General features: G+C 50.9%; 2 protein-coding genes across 2 annotated transcripts in view; both read right to left on the reverse strand.

The window, feature by feature from the left end:
- LOC104990001 (WD repeat-containing protein 64-like) overlaps positions 1 to 5,575 on the reverse strand; it is a 37,740-nt gene extending 32,165 nt beyond the window's left edge. Inside the window, exons 1-7 of the mRNA XM_010841880.1 lie at positions 5,548 to 5,575; positions 5,401 to 5,467; positions 5,194 to 5,329; positions 1,820 to 1,925; positions 1,504 to 1,588; positions 1,220 to 1,366; positions 819 to 943 (exon numbers count right to left, since the gene is read on the reverse strand). Of these exons, the coding sequence (XP_010840182.1) occupies positions 819 to 943; positions 1,220 to 1,366; positions 1,504 to 1,588; positions 1,820 to 1,925; positions 5,194 to 5,329; positions 5,401 to 5,467; positions 5,548 to 5,575 (694 nt within the window). The remainder of the gene's footprint in view (positions 1 to 818; positions 944 to 1,219; positions 1,367 to 1,503; positions 1,589 to 1,819; positions 1,926 to 5,193; positions 5,330 to 5,400; positions 5,468 to 5,547) is intronic.
- Positions 5,576 to 5,795: 220 nt separating this feature from the next.
- The window catches only part of LOC104990002, a 14,621-nt gene continuing 360 nt past the window's right edge, over positions 5,796 to 20,056 (reverse strand). The window contains exons 2-6 of the mRNA XM_010841881.1: positions 19,625 to 19,718; positions 19,373 to 19,530; positions 12,732 to 12,961; positions 7,436 to 7,554; positions 5,796 to 5,903 (exon numbers count right to left, since the gene is read on the reverse strand). Of these exons, the coding sequence (XP_010840183.1) occupies positions 5,796 to 5,903; positions 7,436 to 7,554; positions 12,732 to 12,961; positions 19,373 to 19,530; positions 19,625 to 19,718 (709 nt within the window). The remainder of the gene's footprint in view (positions 5,904 to 7,435; positions 7,555 to 12,731; positions 12,962 to 19,372; positions 19,531 to 19,624; positions 19,719 to 20,056) is intronic.

Consider the following 20,056-nt stretch of genomic DNA (forward strand, 5'->3'; position numbering starts at 1 on the left):
GCGGGGGAGCAGCCTGGAGGACTGCCACTGCGGGTCGAAGCCTCGATCCTGGGCAGGGTCCAGCTCAGACAAGCCCGGACAGCCCCAGGCTCCGAGGCCGTGGGATCCCTTGCCACTTGGCAGAGCATCCCCAAACAGCACCCTCCAGCATTTAGTCAGCTTGAGATACAGCCCAGCAAGAGGTTCAGGTGCCAGCTCTGGGGCAGACTGCCTGCCTGGGATCTCAGTCGTCACTGTGGGGCCTGTGCAAGCCTTCACCCCCTTTATCCTCCCCTGCTCCTCCCTTAACAGACTGTGACAACATCAGCCCCTCCTGGCACAGGTAAACTGTAGGAGGTGACGTGCTCAGCCCCCGAGGGCTCGGTGAAGGTCACTTGCTGATTCATGCTGTGGAGCTGGGCTTTCCTCCAGGCCCTGCAAAGCCCACCTTCAGGGCAGCCCCTCAGCTCCACCCTACTCCCCACCTACAGGCAGCTCCCAGCCATGGGGAGCAGAACTCTGCTCACACAATGAAGGAAGCATGCCCTTGTCCCAGAGCCCAGAGGGGTCACTCAGCTGCCACAGGTTTTTTCTCCCTAGGATGAGAAGGGTTCTGAAGACTCCCTGTTTCAGCCCCCGAACCAGCCCTCACAGGCACAATTTCCCACCTTCAGAGGGACTGCCCGTCTCCTCAGCCCTGTCCCTGCCCCGCGGTCACCCATCCCCTACCCCTATAGTGGTTCTGAGCTGAGCACACTGGTGTGCCACCTCCCCAGGGATGGGACAGGGAGGAGCTCCCAAGACAGGACCGTCTCCTCTGACTCCCCACGTCTCCCTACCCCATTTGGAGGTCCTGGGGAGGACTTGGGGGTTGAAGAGCCCGGTGGTCACATCGTCAGAGGTGAAGATGATGACATTGCCTTTGGTGTCCCCATAGCAGAACACAGCCCTGTGGTAGTCCGACCTGGAAACGGGGAGACAGAGAAGACCATGGAGCAGCTGGGCACGTCAGGCAGCACCGCCCACCTCTCCCTGGCTCCTGAGGCCCTCCTCCACCTCAGAAGTGAGGGCAGAGCCCACACAGCTTTCCAGCCTGGACCCCAACAGCCGACAAACATGGGTCCATCCACCCGGATCCAAACCATCAGGGAACCAGGTCCAAGAGAAATCAACACATTTTTAAAAAAGCAAAATAAATGGCTCCCTGCTCCTTCGGCTGCTCTTTGCCAGGTCACCCTACCGATGGACCATGATGTGCTCAGAGCCCTTAGGCCACAGCAGGACAGGCCAGTTTGACGGCTGACCCAGTTTGAGAGGGAAAGGAAGAGGAGCCAATGACGACTCTGCGGTCTGAGTGACCGCGAAGAGGGGCCTGACAGAGGAGCGGCTTGGAGGAAAGAGGACACAGGCGCAGAGGGTGGGGTCACTCCAGAGCCACTTCCAGAGAGGTTTTCTGGAGACCCCAGCCCCACTGAGTGATGCGGCTGCTGCCGAGACCCTGCAGCGCTCTCCCAGGAGACTCACCAGTAGTTCATGGTCAGGACGCAGCTGTCCAGATCAGTGAAGGTGAAGACCCGGGCACATTTGTGGCTACTGATATCAAAGAACTCTGGGGAAGAGACAGAGGAGTAGGCCCGCATGGGAACCCAAACCTGTGTCCTAGGCCAGAGGCGGGGGGTGGTCATCTCTGGTGACAGTGAGCAGCCTCACTAGTCACCACCCAGCAATCCTCCCAGGGACTCCAGTCCAGCTCATGGTTGGCTGAGCGACAGATCTCTCCCAGTGCCAATGCATGGCTGCCAGCGGCCAGGGGCGGGCCTGTGGGGTGGCGGGGACTCACCTATCTTCTGGTCCGTGGACGCCACGGCCACCAGGTTCATGTTGTGCAGACACACCATGTCGATGACCCACATCTGCTGGCTGTGGGACGGCTGGATCTGGTAAAGCTGCCAGAGGGGGACAGAGGACACCTGGTCCGGGGCGGCTCGCCCGGGAGAGCACAGGAGCACAGGGTCCCCACAAACCCTCTCCTGTCCCCCGAGGCCCCAGAGCCAGGCACAGACCTGGTAAGGAGCCCAGCCTTACCACGAACTACAATAGTGGGCCTTGGATAAGCTTCCAGTTTAAAAACCAATTTCCATGTCTGTAAAATGCTTGCTCCTTGGAAGAAAAGCTATGACAAACCTAGGTAGTGTATTAAAAAGCAGAGACATCACTGCGCCGACAAAGGTCCGTCTAGTCAAAGCTATGGTTTTTCCAGTAGTCAGGTATGGATGTGAGAGTTGGCCCATAAAGAAGGTTGAGTGCCAAAGAATTGATGCTTTTGAACTGTGGTGTTGGAGAAGACTCCTGAGAGTCCCTTGAACTACAAGGAGATCCAATCAGTCATCCTAAAAGAAATTAACCCTGAATATGGGGGAGCCTGGTGGGGTGCTGTCTATGGGGTCGCACAGAGTTGGACACAACTGAAGCGACTTAGCAGCAGCAGCAGCAGCATTTATTGGTATGACTGATGCTGAATCTAAAGCTCCAATACTTTGGCCATCTGATGTAAAGAGCCAACTTGTTGGAAAAGACCCTGATGCTGGGAGAGACTGAAGGCAGGAGGAGAAGGGGATAACAGAGGATGAGATGGTTGGATGGCATCACCGACTCAGTGAACATGAGTCTGAGCAAACTCAGGGAGATAGTGAAGGACAGAGAAGCCTGGCATGCTGCAGTCCATAGGGTCACATAGAGTCGGACATGACTGAGCACTGAACAACAACAAAAAAACAAATTGGGCTTACAGAACACTTAGCCTCACAACCCCTTTTTAGAGCAGTTTGACAAGCTCATCCAAGTTTTAACTGTGCAGTTTGTGATCCTGGGATCCATTTCCAAGAGGCATCTAAGGATGTGTTTGCAGGTATTCACAGAGAAGCGTAAGCAGGAACGGGCACTGCTGCCCAGCTATGATAGCAACAGACCAGACGTTGCCTGGAAAGGACGCCCTACATAAACCCACACACCAACTGCTGCCCAGACATTAGGAGCGAGGGAGCTGTGTACATACAAGGCAGAATAGTTACCAAGATCTATTATTAAGTGAAAAAGTGAGGTGAAAAGCAGCATTCTAATGTGCTACCATTTGTGTATTTAGAAAGAAAGGTGGGGTGTGTGTACAGGCTGTCCATGGAGGAGCACCCCCAAACTGGTCACAGCAGTTGCCTCCAGTGAACAGAATTAGAGTCGGAGAGAGACAGGGAAACTGACTTTTCCACACCTGCCCCTCTATGCCTGAATCTTTTTTCTCCGATTTTTACTGAGATATAATTGACACCTAACATTGGTATTCATTCTGTTTGTTTTGCCTGAATCTTGTTTACCATCTGCCAGTGTCACCTGGCTTATTAACGAGAAACCGACCTGTCAGGTTGTGAGGAATGAATGGAACCATGACAAATAAAGCATCTGAGTGCTGCCTGGCATCAGGGGGAGCTGGGCCAGGCAGGGGTGCCTCCCGCCCTGGTGCCAGCCTCGCACAACTCTTACACAGACAGAACCTGAGCTGGCATTCCCAGTGGGGGACACCCGTGCAAAGATGGGTCAGCAGAAATGAGCTGCACTGTCCAGGGAAGAGGAGGAACTTGCATTTTACTCCCTGAATAATGCCACGCAGGCTCTGAACTGTCCCATCAGAACCCAGAGCACCAAGAGCAGGGGCCTGCACTGACAGCAGAGGTGGTGAGGACACTGGACCAGGGCCCCAGAAGCCCCTCTCTGGCACCAGGCTAGGGTCTCACCCACACACAATGGAGGTGATGGTAACGCCCATCACCCCCTCTACCGCCCCCACCACACACACACACACACATGCTGGTGTTCAGACTAGAAATGGACCCCTGGGAAGTCTCAGAGACTTGCCCAAGCTTGCACAGCTGGTAAGTGAAGCCCAGACTCTGGGGCTTTCAGTCTGGACGACTGTGGACCTACAGTGAGTGTGTGAAGCCGGTGCTTGGCGGCTCACTCTTGCCAACATCCACTTGCCCAAGCAGCCCCTCAGGGAAGGAGGCCCACATCTGCGGCCCTCTACAGGAACCTCCCTCTGTCCTCTTTGGCCCTCCCAGGCTATGGCCCTTGGGAGCGCCGAGGTGACCAAGTAGGAGCCACAAGCAGAATCTCAGGCTATAATGTGTTCCCCCAATAAGCACACAAGAGAAAAAGAGGGTGGAATATGCCAGAAACCCCAGCCTCAGGAACACAGGGACGAATTACCAGGAGCAGCTGAGCGAGTTCCTGGAACTCCAGGCCTTGGGTCCCTCCATCAGCCACCAGGGATGGGGGATGACCCAGAATCCTCCCAACCCAAAGGATGACGTGACCCCCGACGCAACTAGGAAACGCTCTGCAGGCACTCACCATGCTCACTCAGCCTCCCCTGAAGAGCAGCCTTCCTCATCTGCTGGAGGAGGCTGGACTGGCCTGGCAACGCCAAGTCCACAGCGGGTGTTCCTGAGCATCTTATCATTCACCGCACTGGGCTGGGAGCCAACGGCTCAGACGACCGTGACAATGACAATGTCAGCTTATGTTGGTCGGGTGCTTACTGTGTACCTTGCCCTACTCCAAGCACCAGGCATGGGTTATGTCATGAAATTCTCCTGGCAGCCCTGTGTGTAGGGGGTACTATTACTAAGCTTACTTGACAGATGGGGAAACTGCTACATGGAGGGCGCTGTAGTCACTTCCGGGGTCACACAGCTGAGAGATGCTGCAGTCAGGCAGCATCTATGCCTGGCAGTTGGGCTCCAAGGCCCATGTTCATAGTCACTGTGACTTCCTCCCTGGTCCAAGCAGAAGATTTGAACCAGCAGGACTTGGTGGTGGAGTGGGTGGGACAGGGACAGGAGGTTGATCACAAGAACCTTGGTGGATGGTGATGCCATTCACTGCCTTGGGGGGCACAGGACAAGGAAGTTTGGTGGACAAGGTAGGCTACAATTACAGTCAATTTGGACCAAGTGGGTTTAGGGTGTCTGTTGGGCATACAAGTGCAGTGGACATCCAGGTGGAATCCTAGTCTCAGAAGAGAAGCGTGAGGCTCATGGCCCCATAGGAAAGCCAGACCTGCCCCCAAGAGCAAGCACGGATGCCTAGCCCACAGGCCCAGAGGAGGAGCCTGCTGGGCATGAAGGCAGAGGCTCTTCAACCACCCGTGTGGGCCCCACTCACCCTGAAGGAGCTGGTCAGCATGAAGGATTCCGACCAGAACTGCAGGATGCCGTCCTTGGTGACAGTCAGGAAATGGCCAATCTTCTTGAGCCGCTGGACTAAGAACTCCACTTTCACGATCTCACACCCATGATTCCTGTGGAAGGTGATGAGAGGGGAGCCCAGGCCAAAGCGGAAAAATGCCCAGAGGACAGACAAGCTTCCCACACCGGTACCCCGAGAAGCTCGCTCCTTGAGATGCGGACTCTGCCTCTCCCCCAGGGGACTGTCACCACTAACAATGGTGGGCAGAAAGGAAAGAGACCCACGAATGATGCTGGGGTGACGCGGGGACCCCAGAGTCAGAAGTTTAACCCGTGAAATAGCGAGTCAGCTCCCTCATGATGGGACGGGCCAGACAAGATAGGGAATAGATGTTCTTTTAAGGGAAAAACGGCCCACGGAAGGCAAGTAGAGTGGGCTTGTGATGAAAACTGCAAAATAAAAGTGTATCCAGCCACAACTCTAGTGCTTAGAGATGGAGAGGGGGCTCAGGAAGGGGCGCGGGTGCAGGCCGGCCCCAGCCTTGCCCAGACACACCCTTCAGCCCAGGGAGAGGCTCCTTACAGGGGGATGATCCTCATGGGAAGGTGGAAGCGTAGGCGGTACTGGCCCCTCATCATTTTCTCCTTCCCCTGGAACTCGCGCATCACGTAGTCCACGTACTCCTGCTGCCTCGGGAAGAAGCGCCAGCAGGTGGGTGTCGGCCAAACCAAGCACCGGCTTCCAGGGCCTTCCCCTTCTCCCCAGCCCCTTCCAAGGGTCTCTGGGGGCCCCTGGAGGCTCTGGTGGAGGGAGGCCACCAAGCACTGGTGCTGTTCTTGGATCTACACTGTGCAGAGGGCCTATTTGCACATGTAAGTGAAGACGGCACAACAGTACCTCCCACCTTATCTCATTCTGTAAGCAAATGATCCTCACCTCGCTCCACAGCTGGCATCTCCTCGGAGTCCCTTCATTCCTCCCACTGTACAGATAATAAGACTGAGGCCCACATAAGTATAGATGCGTTGCCCCAGCTCATATATCAAGTCAATAGCAGAGAAGCACCCGTAAGCCACAAGGGCACCTCTAGGCTCTATTGAGCAGCCTCATGAAAATACGGCCAAGGCCAGAGCAGACCACCAGGTGAAGCCGTAACAAGAGACAGGGAGCTATGAAGAAAGATCATGGTGTAGATGACAGAGTGCTAGAAACATGTTTGTTATAGAATGTTAAGAGAAATGGGCAGTGGAGGTTCAAGAAGGAAGGGACATATGTATACTCATGACTGATCCACATTGTTGTGTGGCAGAAACCAACACAACGTTGAAAAGCAATTATCTTCCAATTAAAAGTAAATTTAAAAAAAGAAATGAAAGCAAAAACCGCATATAAAAACAGAATGCACATCCATGCTTGGGGGGAGGTGTGACAGAGCTGACTACACATGGACTCTTGGAGGAAAATCCCTAGGTCTGAAGACTGACTCAGCTAAAGTAACTCTGTAAGCTCGGGCCAGTTTATTCTTCTCTTGCCTCAGTTTCCCAGTCTGTCAAATAGAGGTACGTTACCAGCACCTACCCTGTAGGGTTCCTGCGAGGTTTGAGTATAATGATATTTAGACTGCTTAGGTCTATATCGGCTACAAATGCCAGTTGGCGTTGTCAGCATGGCTACATCAATACATCAGACTGATTTTTTCTGTACTTTACTGTGTTCTGCATTGTTAAATGTTGTATATGCTCATTGTAGAACATTTAAAATTGGGGCAGGAAGTAGCGTTATTATAAATATGCTCTAAAACTCTGACATTTTGTGATTTAACAGGCACTGTTAAATGAGTGAGCATCAAGGGCCAGGAGATGGTTGTGGCACTGGCGGGAACCCCCTTAGCCAAATGGGAGGCCGGTGTGCAGGAGCGTTACATGACAGCTGGAGGCCTCTGCTGCTCACCACTGGGGGCATAGCCGGCCTCATGCAGGGGTCACCAGCCTTTGTTACACACTCTCCTGTCCCCCCGAGGGGAACAAGCTGCAACGAGTCCAGCTCTCAGGAGTCTCAACAGGGCCCCCTTGAAGACTCCAAGTGTTCCCTCTACCCAGAAAGTCCCCCAGAATCTGCCCCCCAGATCCTCAGCCCTCCTTGTGCCCCTCTGACCAGCCACGGCCCATGCCTCCCAGCCTCCCCCAGCTCTCTGAGGCAGCAGGGGCGCCCTCCTCACCCAGGTGATGAAGCCGTTACAGTTCAAGTCCACCTTCAAAAACAGCGCCTCCAGCATCTCTTCTGACGTATTGCTCAGAATCTTCTTCACAGCCTTAATGAAAGTTTTCATGTCCAGGGCTTCAAGAAAGAGAAGGGAGAACACCATCCTCTTCATTGCAAGTCCCCTGGCCCCCATCACCAGCCACAGTGTTCCTGGACTTCTGGGTGTTGGGGGGCGGGGGGTTGGGCACACAGAGGGTCACGCTGCTGGGTCATCTTTTCCATCTTATCTGTTCAACATTCAATCACCCACAAATCCTGGCTCCACACCTGCTGCATGAGACCACTGTGGTGGCCCCAGGGCAGTGAGGGGGGACGGGTACTAAAAAAGATCAGATCCAAGATCAGATCCCATTTCTGAGCAAATAAGACAGACCAGGCACTGAGACAAAGAAAACTGATGAAAACTCATAAATAAATAAATAGGAAAGGAGAAAAACTTCAACAATGGCAACAAAGAGACATAAATAAATCCAAAGCTATAGAGGGACAAGAGATGTGCATCTTTTAGAGGCAATTAAAATGCGACGTTGGGCTGGAGAGAAAGATGGAAAGGGGAGAGAAGCAAGGAACAGAAGGACAAGAACCAAATCCTTTTCCCCTGCTGGGTTTTGTGGCTACAAGGAAATCTGTCTGCAGACGGGTCAATTACTCCTGTCTAGGTTTTTAAAAAATAATCATGGTCTTTAAAAAGCGCACTCTATGGGGTGCTCCCTGCTGGTCCAGCTCCCAGTGCAGGGGGCCTCGATTTGATCACTGGTCAGGGAACTAGATCCCACATACCGCAAGTAAAGATACCCAGTGCCACAGCTAAGACACACTGCAGCCAAAAAAATAAATAGAAACATTTATTTAAGTGCTTCTAAAAAGCACTTAAAAAAGCACTTCAGGCCGAGGTGGAACTCTCACCTAGGCCTGAAGGCTCTTCTCTAGGACCTCACCTCCCACCACTGTCCCCTTCATTCTCTGCTGCAGCCACCATGTCACCTCAAGGCCTTTGTGCTGCCTGGTTCCTCCACAGGGAAGCCTTTTCCCAGAGACTCTCTAAGGAGGTGGCACACCACCCTGCCTGGTTCTGCTGCCCCCTGACCTTCCTCATTACCACCCTGGCCGTGAGCTCAGGGAGTACAGGGCTAAGCGGGGGCGACTTCATGACCGAGTCCTTACGTGAAGCAGATGTTTGTTCCCTGAGTGTTTCCTTCAGCCCTGGGGGATGTGATGATGACGACTGAGTACCAGTATCATCTGAGTTTATTCACACTGACTGGCTGATGGTGGCGGGGGGTGGGGGGTGGAGGCTGAGGGGCAGGGCATGAGGAAACTGTGACACAAAGAGGTGGGCTGTGAGCCCAAGGTCACATAGCTGGTGAGTGGTGGCACCGAGCCATTCCCAGCAATCTGGGGTCACGCTCTCACCCTGCTCCGTGCTCCTCATGAAACAACCAGCTCTGTGCTACAGTGACAACTGTCATCGCTTAAGGCTAGATTGAGGAACAAATGAAAGGCTGAACGAAAGGTGCCGTGCTTAAAGAAAGATCCAGCCTGCTCATCTGAAGTGATTGCCAAGAGCTTTACACGTTTGAGTGACATGTAACGGTCCCTCTGTGTATCAGACAGACGTCAGCCCACGAGCTCAGAGCGGTCCCCTCGGGGAAGAGCTGGCAGTCAAAATGCCTTTGTGCAGAATTAATGAACAAACTCCTCTTGACAGCACTACAGGGAGAGTCCTTTCACTGCTGTTTAAGAACCTATATATATTGTTCACTGCCGTATTATTTTCATATTCTTCTCCTTAAAAACAGCTAACATTCAGAAAACTAAGATCATGGCATCTGGTCCCATCACTTCATGGGAAATAGATGGGGAAATAGTGGAAACAGTGTCAGACTTTATTTTTCTGGGCTCCAAAATCACTGCAGATGGTGATTGCAGCCATGAAATTAAAAGACACTTACTCCTTGGAAGGAAGGTTATGACCAATCTAGACAGCATATTAAAAAGCAAGACATTACTTTGTTAACAAAGGTCCGTCTGGTCAAGGCTATGGTGTTTGCAGTGGTCATGTATGGATGTGAGAGTTGGACTATAAAGAAGAATAGAAGAATTATAATAGAAGACTATAATAGAAGAATTGGACTGAGTGCCAAAGAATTGACGCTTTTGAACCGTGGTGTTGGAGAAGACTCTTGAGAGTCCCTTGGACTGTAAGGAGATCCAACCAGTCCATTCTAAAGGAGATCAGTCCTGGGTGTTCATTGGAAGGACTGATGTTGAAGCTGAAACTCCAATACTTTGGCCACCTGATGCGAAGAGCTGACTCATTTGAAAAGACCCTGATGCTGGGAAAGAGTGAGGGCAGGAGGAGAAGGGGACGACAGAGGATGAGATGGTTGGATGGCATCACCGACTCAATGGACATGGGTTTGGGTGGACTCCGGGAATTGGTGATGGACAGGCAGGCCTGGCGTGCTGCGGTTCATGGGGTCGCAAAGAGTGGGACATGACTGAGCGACTGAACTGAACTGAAAAAAACTGTTGAGTATAAGAAGAGACTAGACACAAAGGTGTCCTGGAAAGGATGGGTACACTGTGGGAACCAGTCAGGTCCCCTGCACATTGCTGCTAAAAAGAAACACTCACCCAAGCTCACACGTATAATGAACAAATGGTTCATTAATAGCTCTTGTGGTCCAGTGGTCAAGAATCTACCTTGCAACACAGGGGACATGGGTTCAATCCTTGGTTGGGGAACTAAGATTCCACCAGCCGAGGAGCAACGAGGCCCACGTGCTGCAACTCCTGAAGGCCGCGTGCTCTGAAGCCCATGTGACACCACTTGAGAGAGTCTGTGTGCCGCCAGGAAAGATCCTGCATGACGCAACTAAGACCTGACACAGCCAAATAAATACACAATTTTTAAAAATAGCTCTTGGAGCACAAAAGTGAAAATATCATGTCCCTGGGGAGGGAGGGAGGGAGGAAGGGAGGGAGTGAGAGTCGCTCAGTCGTGTCCAATTCTTTGCGACCCTATGGATTGTATGTAGCCTGCCAGGCTCTTCTGTCCAGACAAGAATACTGGAGTGGGTTGCCATTTCCTTCTCCAGGGGATCTTCCTGACCCAGGGATCGAACACAGGTCTCCTGCATTGCAGGCAGATTCTTTACCATCTGAGCCACCAGGGAAGCCTGGCTACCCTTAATACATTCCCTAGGATCAGCATTGTAAAAATACTGTTATTTTTACTGTTATTGTTAAAAAAAAAATAGTAGTCTACTTCAAAAATAGGGAGAGGTGATGGCACTTTTTAAATTTTGACCTGTGTGAATATATCACCTGTTCAAAACAAAATGCAATAAAACCTGTGGCCAAAACTGTGATTGTCGGGTCCTCCAAGACAGGGGTGGCGCCTCCTGGCCGCCAAACACCAACACCCAAAGAGCTCAGAGGAGGAAGCATCTCAGCTTCAGGTCAGACACAAACGGTCCCTCCCCAGCCTCACTCTGCTCTTTATAAACAGGCCATTTGTTACCCTTCCTGCCCACATCACAGTGTGGCTGTCAAACTCAAACTGACGGGGCAAGTAGCCATGGCCCCAGCATTGGTGCTCCGAGTCTACTGGATAGAAATAAAGATGCCTTAAAGAACTCCAGTAGGAATAATAAGTAAGCTTTATGTGTATTTTCCCAAGGGGAAAATTCAAGCTCTGAAAAGAAAAAAAAAAAAAAACAACAAAAACTTATGTACAAAGGATGTTCTTCACAATGTTATTTAAACTTGGTAAAAATCTAAAAGTTGGGGACTTCCCTGGTGGTCCAGTAGTTAAGAATCCTTCTTGCAATGCAGGGGACATGGGTTCAGTGCCTGGTCAGGGAACTAATATCCCATATGTCGTAAGCCCATGCACTGTAACTGCTGAGACTGTGTACTCCAGGATCTGTGTGCTCCACGGACCCTCTAGTGCACACCACTAGAGGGTCCATGCACCGCCAGGAAAGATCCCGTATGAGGCAACAGAGACGCCAAGAGCCACAACAAATAAACAAATGTTTAAAAAAAAACTAAATGTTTCATTTAGGGAAATGGCTTAGTCAACCAGTGGAGCCCTTGCATTCACTGCTAATGATGGTTCAGCAGATCACATAACATATGAAAAAAAAAACTCTTAAGAAATTAACATTAAGAGAAAAAGGAGGGTGTGAAATTAAAGTATGGTTACAGACATGTGAAAACACACGTAGTCATCTGGGGCAAAGAAACTGAAGGTGACCCAGACCTCCTAGCATTCACACCCCGCTGAGTGTGGTGGAACCTACGCTTCTGACCAACGGAAGACGGCAAAGGTGACAGGCTATATGCGACTGTGTGCGCAGGACTATGTGATGGCAGCTCACCTCATGCTGATTTTCTATCTCCCTGCCTGGCTTGAGTGTTGAAGTCAGCCTTGTTGGTGAGTCCCAGAGGGCCAGGAACCGGGCAGCTCTAAGAGCTGAAGACAGTTGCCTTCCAATAGCCAGGACAAAATGAGAGCCCTTCGTCCTGTAGCTTCAAGAAACTGAATTCAGCCAACAACCTGCATAAACTTAGAAGTGGATCTTTCACTAGGACTTCCCTGATGGTTCAGTGGCTAAGACTCCACACCTCCCAAGGCAGGGGGCCTGGGTTCGATCCCTGGTCAGAGAACTAGATCCCACATGTCCCAACTAAAGATCTCAGGTGCTGCAGCTGAGAGTTCACACGCCTCAGCTAAAGATCCCAAATGCCGCAACTAAGACCCAGTATAGCCTAATAAATAAATAAATATTTTTTTTTAAAAAAGAAGTGAATCCTTCCCAATCAAGCCTAGTTGATACTGCAGCTCCAGCTGACTCCTTGATCACAGCCTAGTGAGACCCTGAGCAGAGGAGCCGGCTAAACTCTGCCCAGATTCCTGACCCACTGAAATGGTGAGATAGTAAACGTGGGCTGATTTAAGCCATGAATTCTGTAGAAATACCGTTACACAGCAATAGACAGGAAGTCATGCATATGAAATTGTTCAGTGCAAACATGCTGAAATGCTGACAGTGGTTACCTAAGTGTCTAGATCAGGGGTATTTTTTCCCTCGGTCCCAAATAGCCTCTACTGGGCTTACAATACTCACAGAGCATAATGATGAAAAGTTTTAAAGGACATACAGGATGCAAAAATGCTTATGCAGGGTTCTGGGTCCCACCCTATGCAGAGGCCAAAGGCTGGGCCCATGACATAGCCTCACCTCCAGTTGAGTTGACCTCACTTTGAAATGTCTTCTCCATCTCAGCCAGGTGTGCCTCAGTGAACAGCTGAGATTCATACTGGAAGTCAGACGTCTGGCTAACAGAGATGGATGGTGCTGGGGAGCTGAGACCCTCTTTGCTCTTCCTGGGTCCACCTGCGAAGGACACCTGGAACGCAGATGATGACAAGAACCAGGCTCTGAGAGGGGTGACTTCCAGAGCCGAACAGCTTTAAGCACATCTATTGAAAGAGAACATCTGTGGGGTACGTAGTGTTATGATGTGTTACTTACTGATGCAAACAAGTAGGTCTGAGCCACTTTAAGCCCTAAGAAGTCCAAGGAAGGTCTGACTGCATCCCCTGACTCTGGGGAGTTAACTGTTGCTCCTCTTTTACAGATGTGCTGTGATTGAGGCTTAGAGGTTAGTGCCCACAGCCAAGATCCCACCTCACACATCACAGGACTCTAATTTATAAGGTGCTTCAGTTTGGTAACTATATAGTTCCACATCTTCAGTGGTCGGAATTCAAGACCCCAAGGAGTCCAGCTCCATCTTCCACAGCTATCACGATCTTGTCCTGGCCAGACCAGACACGCCAGGTCAGATCAGATCACCTGCACACACAGCCCAGCTCACGCAGTCCCTGCCATCAGGGACTCTCAGCTTCTTCCTCCTCCTGCTCACCTTCCCACATCCCCTACCTAGCCTTCCCCAGCCCTCCACAACACTTCTGCTCTGCAGCCCCTACACGAGACTCATTTTGACACTTAGCACATTGTTTCAGGTTACTGGAGGCTCAGGTCATCAAAGGCTGCCTCTCCCAGAAGACTCCAGGTGTGGACTATGTGATAACTGTTGAGTGTTGCCCACTGAAATACACTGCTCTGGGTGCTGGGCAGTCAAGGAGACATCGGTCCAGAAAGTCAAAGACAAGCAGAGGTTGGATTACTCACTCTCACTATGCCAAGTGCACCAACCACAGAGCTCATCCACCTGCAAATCCAACTGTGAACTTGCCCTCATTCACTCAGGGTCTATGCACATTTGTTGAGTCCCAGACACTGTGAACACACCAGTGAACAGAGTGGAGACCTGCCTTCATGGAGCCCAGCAGACGAGCTGGTTAATTCTCTCACCAGCCATGCAGCCGCCAGATTAGACATCCCAGCACCAACTTTGGCCCCTCCCTCTGCCTCCCTTGCATTCTTACTGACCTTCATATTGCCTCTTACTGTAATCCAGTTCCTACATCTAAACCTTCCCCTCCTCGACCCCTGCCCCAACTTAAGCCCTAGCCTTCTGCTGGGACAAGTGCCGTGCCCTTCCCCAACTGGGACCAGAGTTTGTTCTTCCCTTCCAATCCACTGCCCAACACTGGAGCCAATCTTCTTTCTGGAAGGCAAGTCTGATCATGACTTGACCCCAGCTGACGCTTTCCAGATTACTCCCATCATCCCCATCAACTCCTGAGCATGGCACTCAAAGCCCTTTGCCATGCAGCTCTGACCTGCTTCTAGTTTCATTGCACACACCCCGGCCCAGGCACACAAACTGCTCTCCACCGCCCCACAATCACAGCCAACATTCCACATCTACTCGCGTCTTTCCCTATCTGCGACACAGACCATCAATTCCAGAGGTGAAGTCACACCCATTCTTCAAAGTCTGGCTCAAATGCACCTCCTCCGAGGAGCTCCTCAGTGACTTTCAGGTGAGAGTCATCACCGCCACCTCTGCGCTCCCAAATTCTTTGTTCCTATCTGCCGTGCATACATGACTCCTGTGCGTGCCTGTCCATACATGTAGCAGCAAGGCATGGTGGGAAACATGACGGTAGAGTCCCAGATCTCTGGACTAGGATTCTGCCTGGCTCCCAGGCTCATTTAGTGTGGGCTTATTACCTCACTTCTCTGAGCCACAGAGAGACTCTCTCTCCCTAATACCCACCTTGCAGGGTTGTAGTGAGACAAAATGACATCTGAACACACGTGAAGCCCCACCACATTGTATCACACAATCCATGAGAACTGTTATATCTCTCCATCTCACAGTGAGCTCTTTATTTATTTATTTTTGGCTGCACTGGGTCTTCCCTGCTGCACACGGCCTCTTTGTTTGGGAGCACAGGGGCCTCTCTAGTTGTGGAGCACCAGCCCTTGGGCGCATGGGCTCAGTAGTTGTGACACGCAGGTTTAGTTACCCCATGACATATGGGATCTTAGTTCCCCGACCAGGGATCCAACCAACCCACATCCCCTGCACTGAAAGGCGGATTCTTAACCACTATACCCCCAGCGAAGTACCAAAGTGGGCTCTTGGAAGGCCGGGGCATTTTAAATTTATCCTCATTTAATCTACACTAGTTGTCTTTTCCCAGCCCCACGCACACAATGGACACTGCATACTCATCTGACTTGATAATACTCTGTACAGCCCACCCCACCGTTATCGCAACGTGGCTGGACAAAATTAAGTAGAGTCCAAGTAGATACTACAGATCGGTGACCTCAGATTTATTGCATTTGGCCCATGAAGTGCTTCAAAAGGCAAAACCAGCCTACTGCAGCTTAGACTTAAGTTATCAACATTTTGTAAATATCTAAGCTTGCAACCCCTGGTGCGGAGGCTGATAACCTGATAATCAACAGATGTGGATGCTGTCTGGCAGCTCTGGAATACCCCTCCCATTACCAACTCTGATGATTTGCTTACCTTTCGAGGCAGAGGCTTGTCTCTTAAGTCCTCAGAAGACTCAGCTCTTGACCTAGAATAGGGAATCATAGTGGCTTTAACTCTGATCTTTGTAAGGACCATGCAGAGGCTGACCTAGCTGAATCACAGGAGGATGGAAAAGAAGTTAAGGTCAAGGGAGAAGGTGGCTGCCCCAGGCCTGTGGACCCCCAACTCGCATTTGACAAGCACCCCACGTCCCATTGGGGCTCCTCCAACACAGAGCTTTTCCAGAGCTTATACCTGCAAGCCTTCTTTCCGCTGATGGGAGAGCTGTCTTCCTGATGACCTGAGGCTTCTCAGGTTACTATACTCCTGGCTTCATGCCAGCAGCTTCCTAAAGGGAGTCACCCATTTTACAGAAGTAGAAAAGGCTTAGAAGGTCATGCGGGGGGTCCAACTGTAATCCACAGATTAGGGAAATAATGTCCGAGGAAAGCACGTCTCCAGAGGGTCAAAGGTTTCCATTCATCAAAGGTGGGGCAAGAAGAGCCCCTGACTCTCCACAACGGGCACCCCCACGCCCAGCCCTCGATGTCCTTGGAGGAAGGACTTCTTTAGGGAGCTGACAGGACTCCCTGCACGCAGCATGGGGGCAGGTGCGAGTGCGTGGGAGAGGTCTGTTCCATGGAGCTCTGCTCTGAGAATACAAAGGGCACACCGCCTGGGTCAATGAACCTCCACAGAGGGTGGTAGACAGTGTTGTGTTAGGGTTATTAGGAGCATCCATCCACCCCATCAGCAAGTACCACCAGCAGGAATCAAGGGGGCACTTCAGGACGGCAGGGGGATAGCCAGGAAAGAGATGAGTCCCAGACAAGCTCGGGGGACACAGCAAATGAGTCAGTTTGGCTAGACAAAGGCCTCCTGGGTGGGAGGGGAGGAATAGTGCAAGAGGAAGGAGGAGAAAAATGGAAGCAGAATCTTAAATACCTTCACCAGGAAGTCTGAACAGGACAAAGGGCAGTTATGAAAACTCACCAGCATACGATGTGGGGAGTGAGAAGGAGGAAGACTAGATGACCGTCCAATGGTGTCCTAACCTAAACCGTGTCTCGGTGACAGCCCAGATATAAGGACCGAAGGCGAGAGAAGAGCCAAAGGAAAGGAGACTTGGAAGCCAGGAACCAAGTAACTGAGGGAAATGCCAGAAACATTTCCAGGAAAGGAAATAATGAGGGAAAGTGGTTTAATGCACGTGATGCTGGGCTATATGATTAGAAATAAAAAGCAAGTTCCTAGAAATATGGGGACTGAAAAATGGCTACACTGAGGGGATAGAGAGAGCAGGAAAAACACACAAAAGGCAGGGTGAGTCAACTCAAGTCTGGGATGCTCCAGAGTGAGCCACGGTGATAAGGAAGGACACTGAACACGGCGATGCAAGGTCACCAGTGAGAAAGCTGCAGAGGTGTATTCATGAGTCCATTTCTGTTAAGAATATTCCATGGAGGTGTTGGCACATGCCTAGAGAGAGAGCCTGGAAAAATATACTCCAGAGGTAATGGCAGCTATTTCTGGCAGGTGAGATCAAAGAGAATGTCTACAGTATAAAGCCATGCGTTTCTCTTTATTTTTTAATTCAGAAAAGATTCATGGTAATCTTGAAGATTTAAAGAGTGAATGGTGGGTACAATTTAGTCATCTGTGAAAGCTCACAGGAATGCTGGCGGCAGCGTCGTTCACAGCATCAGGTACGGCGGACGCCTCTCAGTAGACGAATGCCGAGTAAGTCAGTGCGCCTGCACTCAGGACGCCACCCAAGGAGCCAAAGGATGAACCAGACCTTCAGCAGACGGCCAGGGGGAGTTTCCAGGAGACACTCAAAAGAAGAGTGCACAGAATGAGGCCAATATTTACAAAAGGATGATGAATAGGTGCGTGCTGATACATAGAATGTGCGTGTACACATACACACATCTGTAAAGAGGTCTCCCCTAAGTTACGGGGCCAAGGGCAAAAGAATACTGGTCCACACAGCAAGTCTAGTTACTTAAAATGTTCATAGATCAATATACTGTTAAATAAAACACATTCTATTCACGTGCCTCCACAAATACTTTTCATAACGACCTGGAAGGCCTCCAAGCCCTGTCCTGCTGCCCTCTCATTCCTGCCGGGGGGGGGGGGTGTGGAGCTTGTAAATGCTGGCATGTGGATGGCCACCGTCACCCGTACACCCGCACATCCCATGCCTCCACGGCTCCGTGGCCACCGCAAGCCTAGGCAGGGCTGCCCTCAAGGCATGCACTGAGCGACTTCCCCGGTGGTCCAACGGTTAGGACTCCGCACATCCAAGTGCAGGGGATGCAGGTTCCATCCCTGGTTGGAGAACTAAGACCTCATGTGCTGCAAGGAACAGCCAAAAAATAAAAAGAATTTTTTAAAAAGGTTTTAATGATGCACTAAGGAATAGGCCCCCAGACTCTGGAATCAGGTTCAAAAGGATTTGGGCAGGTAATTCCAATATTGAGAGCAGTGCGGGAAGAGGGGCAGTGCACCAGCAGGGCTGACCAGCCATCCTCTTAGCCCCTGGGACCTCCCTCATCTAGTACAAAGGGACATGGTCAGACAGGGGACAGAGTAGGTTGCCTGGCTCAGAACAGGGGCCTTTCTGGCCTGGGTCTAAGGGGCTCCTGTACTGTTAGTACACACAAAACTATCAGCATCATGGAGAGTAGGGGTCCAGTGTGGCAAAAAAGGTGGGCCAGGAATAAAGGAATACAAAAAGTCTGCACTAACAGAAGGCGCATGTATCATCCCGTTTATATTAAAAAGGCAAGCATGGGTTTCTCTTTTGCTTTAAAGTCTGGGTTAACAAGTAACTAAAGTCAACATCACTCACGAGGGAGCCAAAGGCCATGCTTCACGGTGTGCTGGACTCTGGACCACTGCTTCTGCACTACAAACCCATAACCTGACAATCCCAAATTGAAGGACGTTCTACTAAATAAGTGGGCTTCACTCTTAAAAATCTTAGTGTCATGAAGGACAAAGATTAAAGGACATCAAAGGTGGCTGCAGAGAGGTAACAACTAAAGGCAATGTGTGATCTGAACTGGATCCTAGACTCGGGAAGCAAAAGGTCTCAGGGCCATTAGGACCATCAGTGAAATTTAAACATGCCTTTACATTTTTAGGTGATATTGATGTTGTTTCCTGCTTATTAGAACTGGGCAAAGGGGAGTTCTTTATACTATTCTTAAAACTACTTAAAATTTTATTATTTCAAAACTATAAGTTTTATGAGAGAAATATGAGTTTAACCAGAAGAGCGGAGCTGTTTGTGTTCAAGGACTGAGGCCACAAAAGGGAAAAAATACTGGTGGAGGACAATTAATGATACCCAAGAGCAAAGCACAAGAAGCAGAGAGAAGTACTGGCAGGAAAAGTGGATTCAGCAGGAGAGTTAAATACCCATGTAGGATGAGAGCAGATGAGAGGAAGGAGGCTGGGGTTGGGGGCGCTGGGTGGGGTGCTACAAACCTGGAAACAAGAGTGGGAGCTTAGAACTGCCACTAGGGGAGCAGGCGGGCAATCGGAGAATAACTGGTTTGCTGTTTGTAAGCATCTGTAGCAGCATGTGACTGAAGACCAAGTGCAGCTGAGAGAGGCTCAGCTCTCCTGTCTGGCCTTGAGTCTCAGAAGTGACTCATCAGAAAAGACCCTGATGCTGGCAAAGATTGAAGGCAGGAAAAGGGGACAACAGAGGATGAGATGGTTGGATGGCATCACCGACTGGATGGTCAGGAGTTTGGGCAAGCTCCGGGAGATGGTGAAGGACAGGGAAGCCTGGTGTGCTGCAGTCCATAGGGTGACAGAGCTGGACACAACTGAACGACTGAATCCTGGATCTTAGGGCCCAGGGGTCCAGTGTTTTAGAGACTAACCCCAGACTCTCACTCACCCTGACCCAATATGCTCTCCCCAGTTAATACTGCTCGTTGTATTTAACGGAGACTTATTGGCTTTCAACTTCCTCCTCGACTGAGACATCTTGGCAGCCACCAAGTCCAGAGTGGCTCCTCTGTGAAGTCGCTGTGGAACTCCGAGGGCCTCCACAGACTGCGGGGCCAGTTGGCCACACTTAGAACCAGGAAATGAGATAGAATTCCACACAGAGAACACAAAATGGAACATCAGAATCCATCCCACAAACCGTTACCACGCGGCCATTTTTCATCCAATCTGAGACATTCTTGTTATTGATGAAGTTGAACGAGAGCAGCCAGCCAACAGGAGGAGCTCCAGTACTTGGAGCCAGAACAAATATGAGTGGAGGACAATCCACAGGACAAAGGCAGCACGGAGAACCCACCTGCCATGGAAACCATGGAAAATGCCAGCAAGTCTAATGATAAATGCAGAAGGCCAACTGGCCCCACAGTTGGGGGACAGGAGAAGGCACAGCAGCCCTCTAACATGAGCTGCACAAGCTCCAGGTCTTCATCTGGCTGCACTGGGTCTCAGCTGCAGATGCGGGATCGTCACTGCCACTGGTGGGTCTTTTGTTGCAGCGTACCAACTCTAGTTGTGGCTCGAGGGTTGAGTTGTTCTGTGGCAGGGGGGGTCTTTGTTTCCCAACCAGGGA

The sequence above is a fragment of the Bison bison genome, unplaced genomic scaffold (genome assembly GCF_000754665.1).
Source record: "Bison bison bison isolate TAMUID 2011002044 unplaced genomic scaffold, Bison_UMD1.0 scf7180017864167, whole genome shotgun sequence".
NCBI lineage: Eukaryota > Metazoa > Chordata > Mammalia > Artiodactyla > Bovidae > Bison > Bison bison.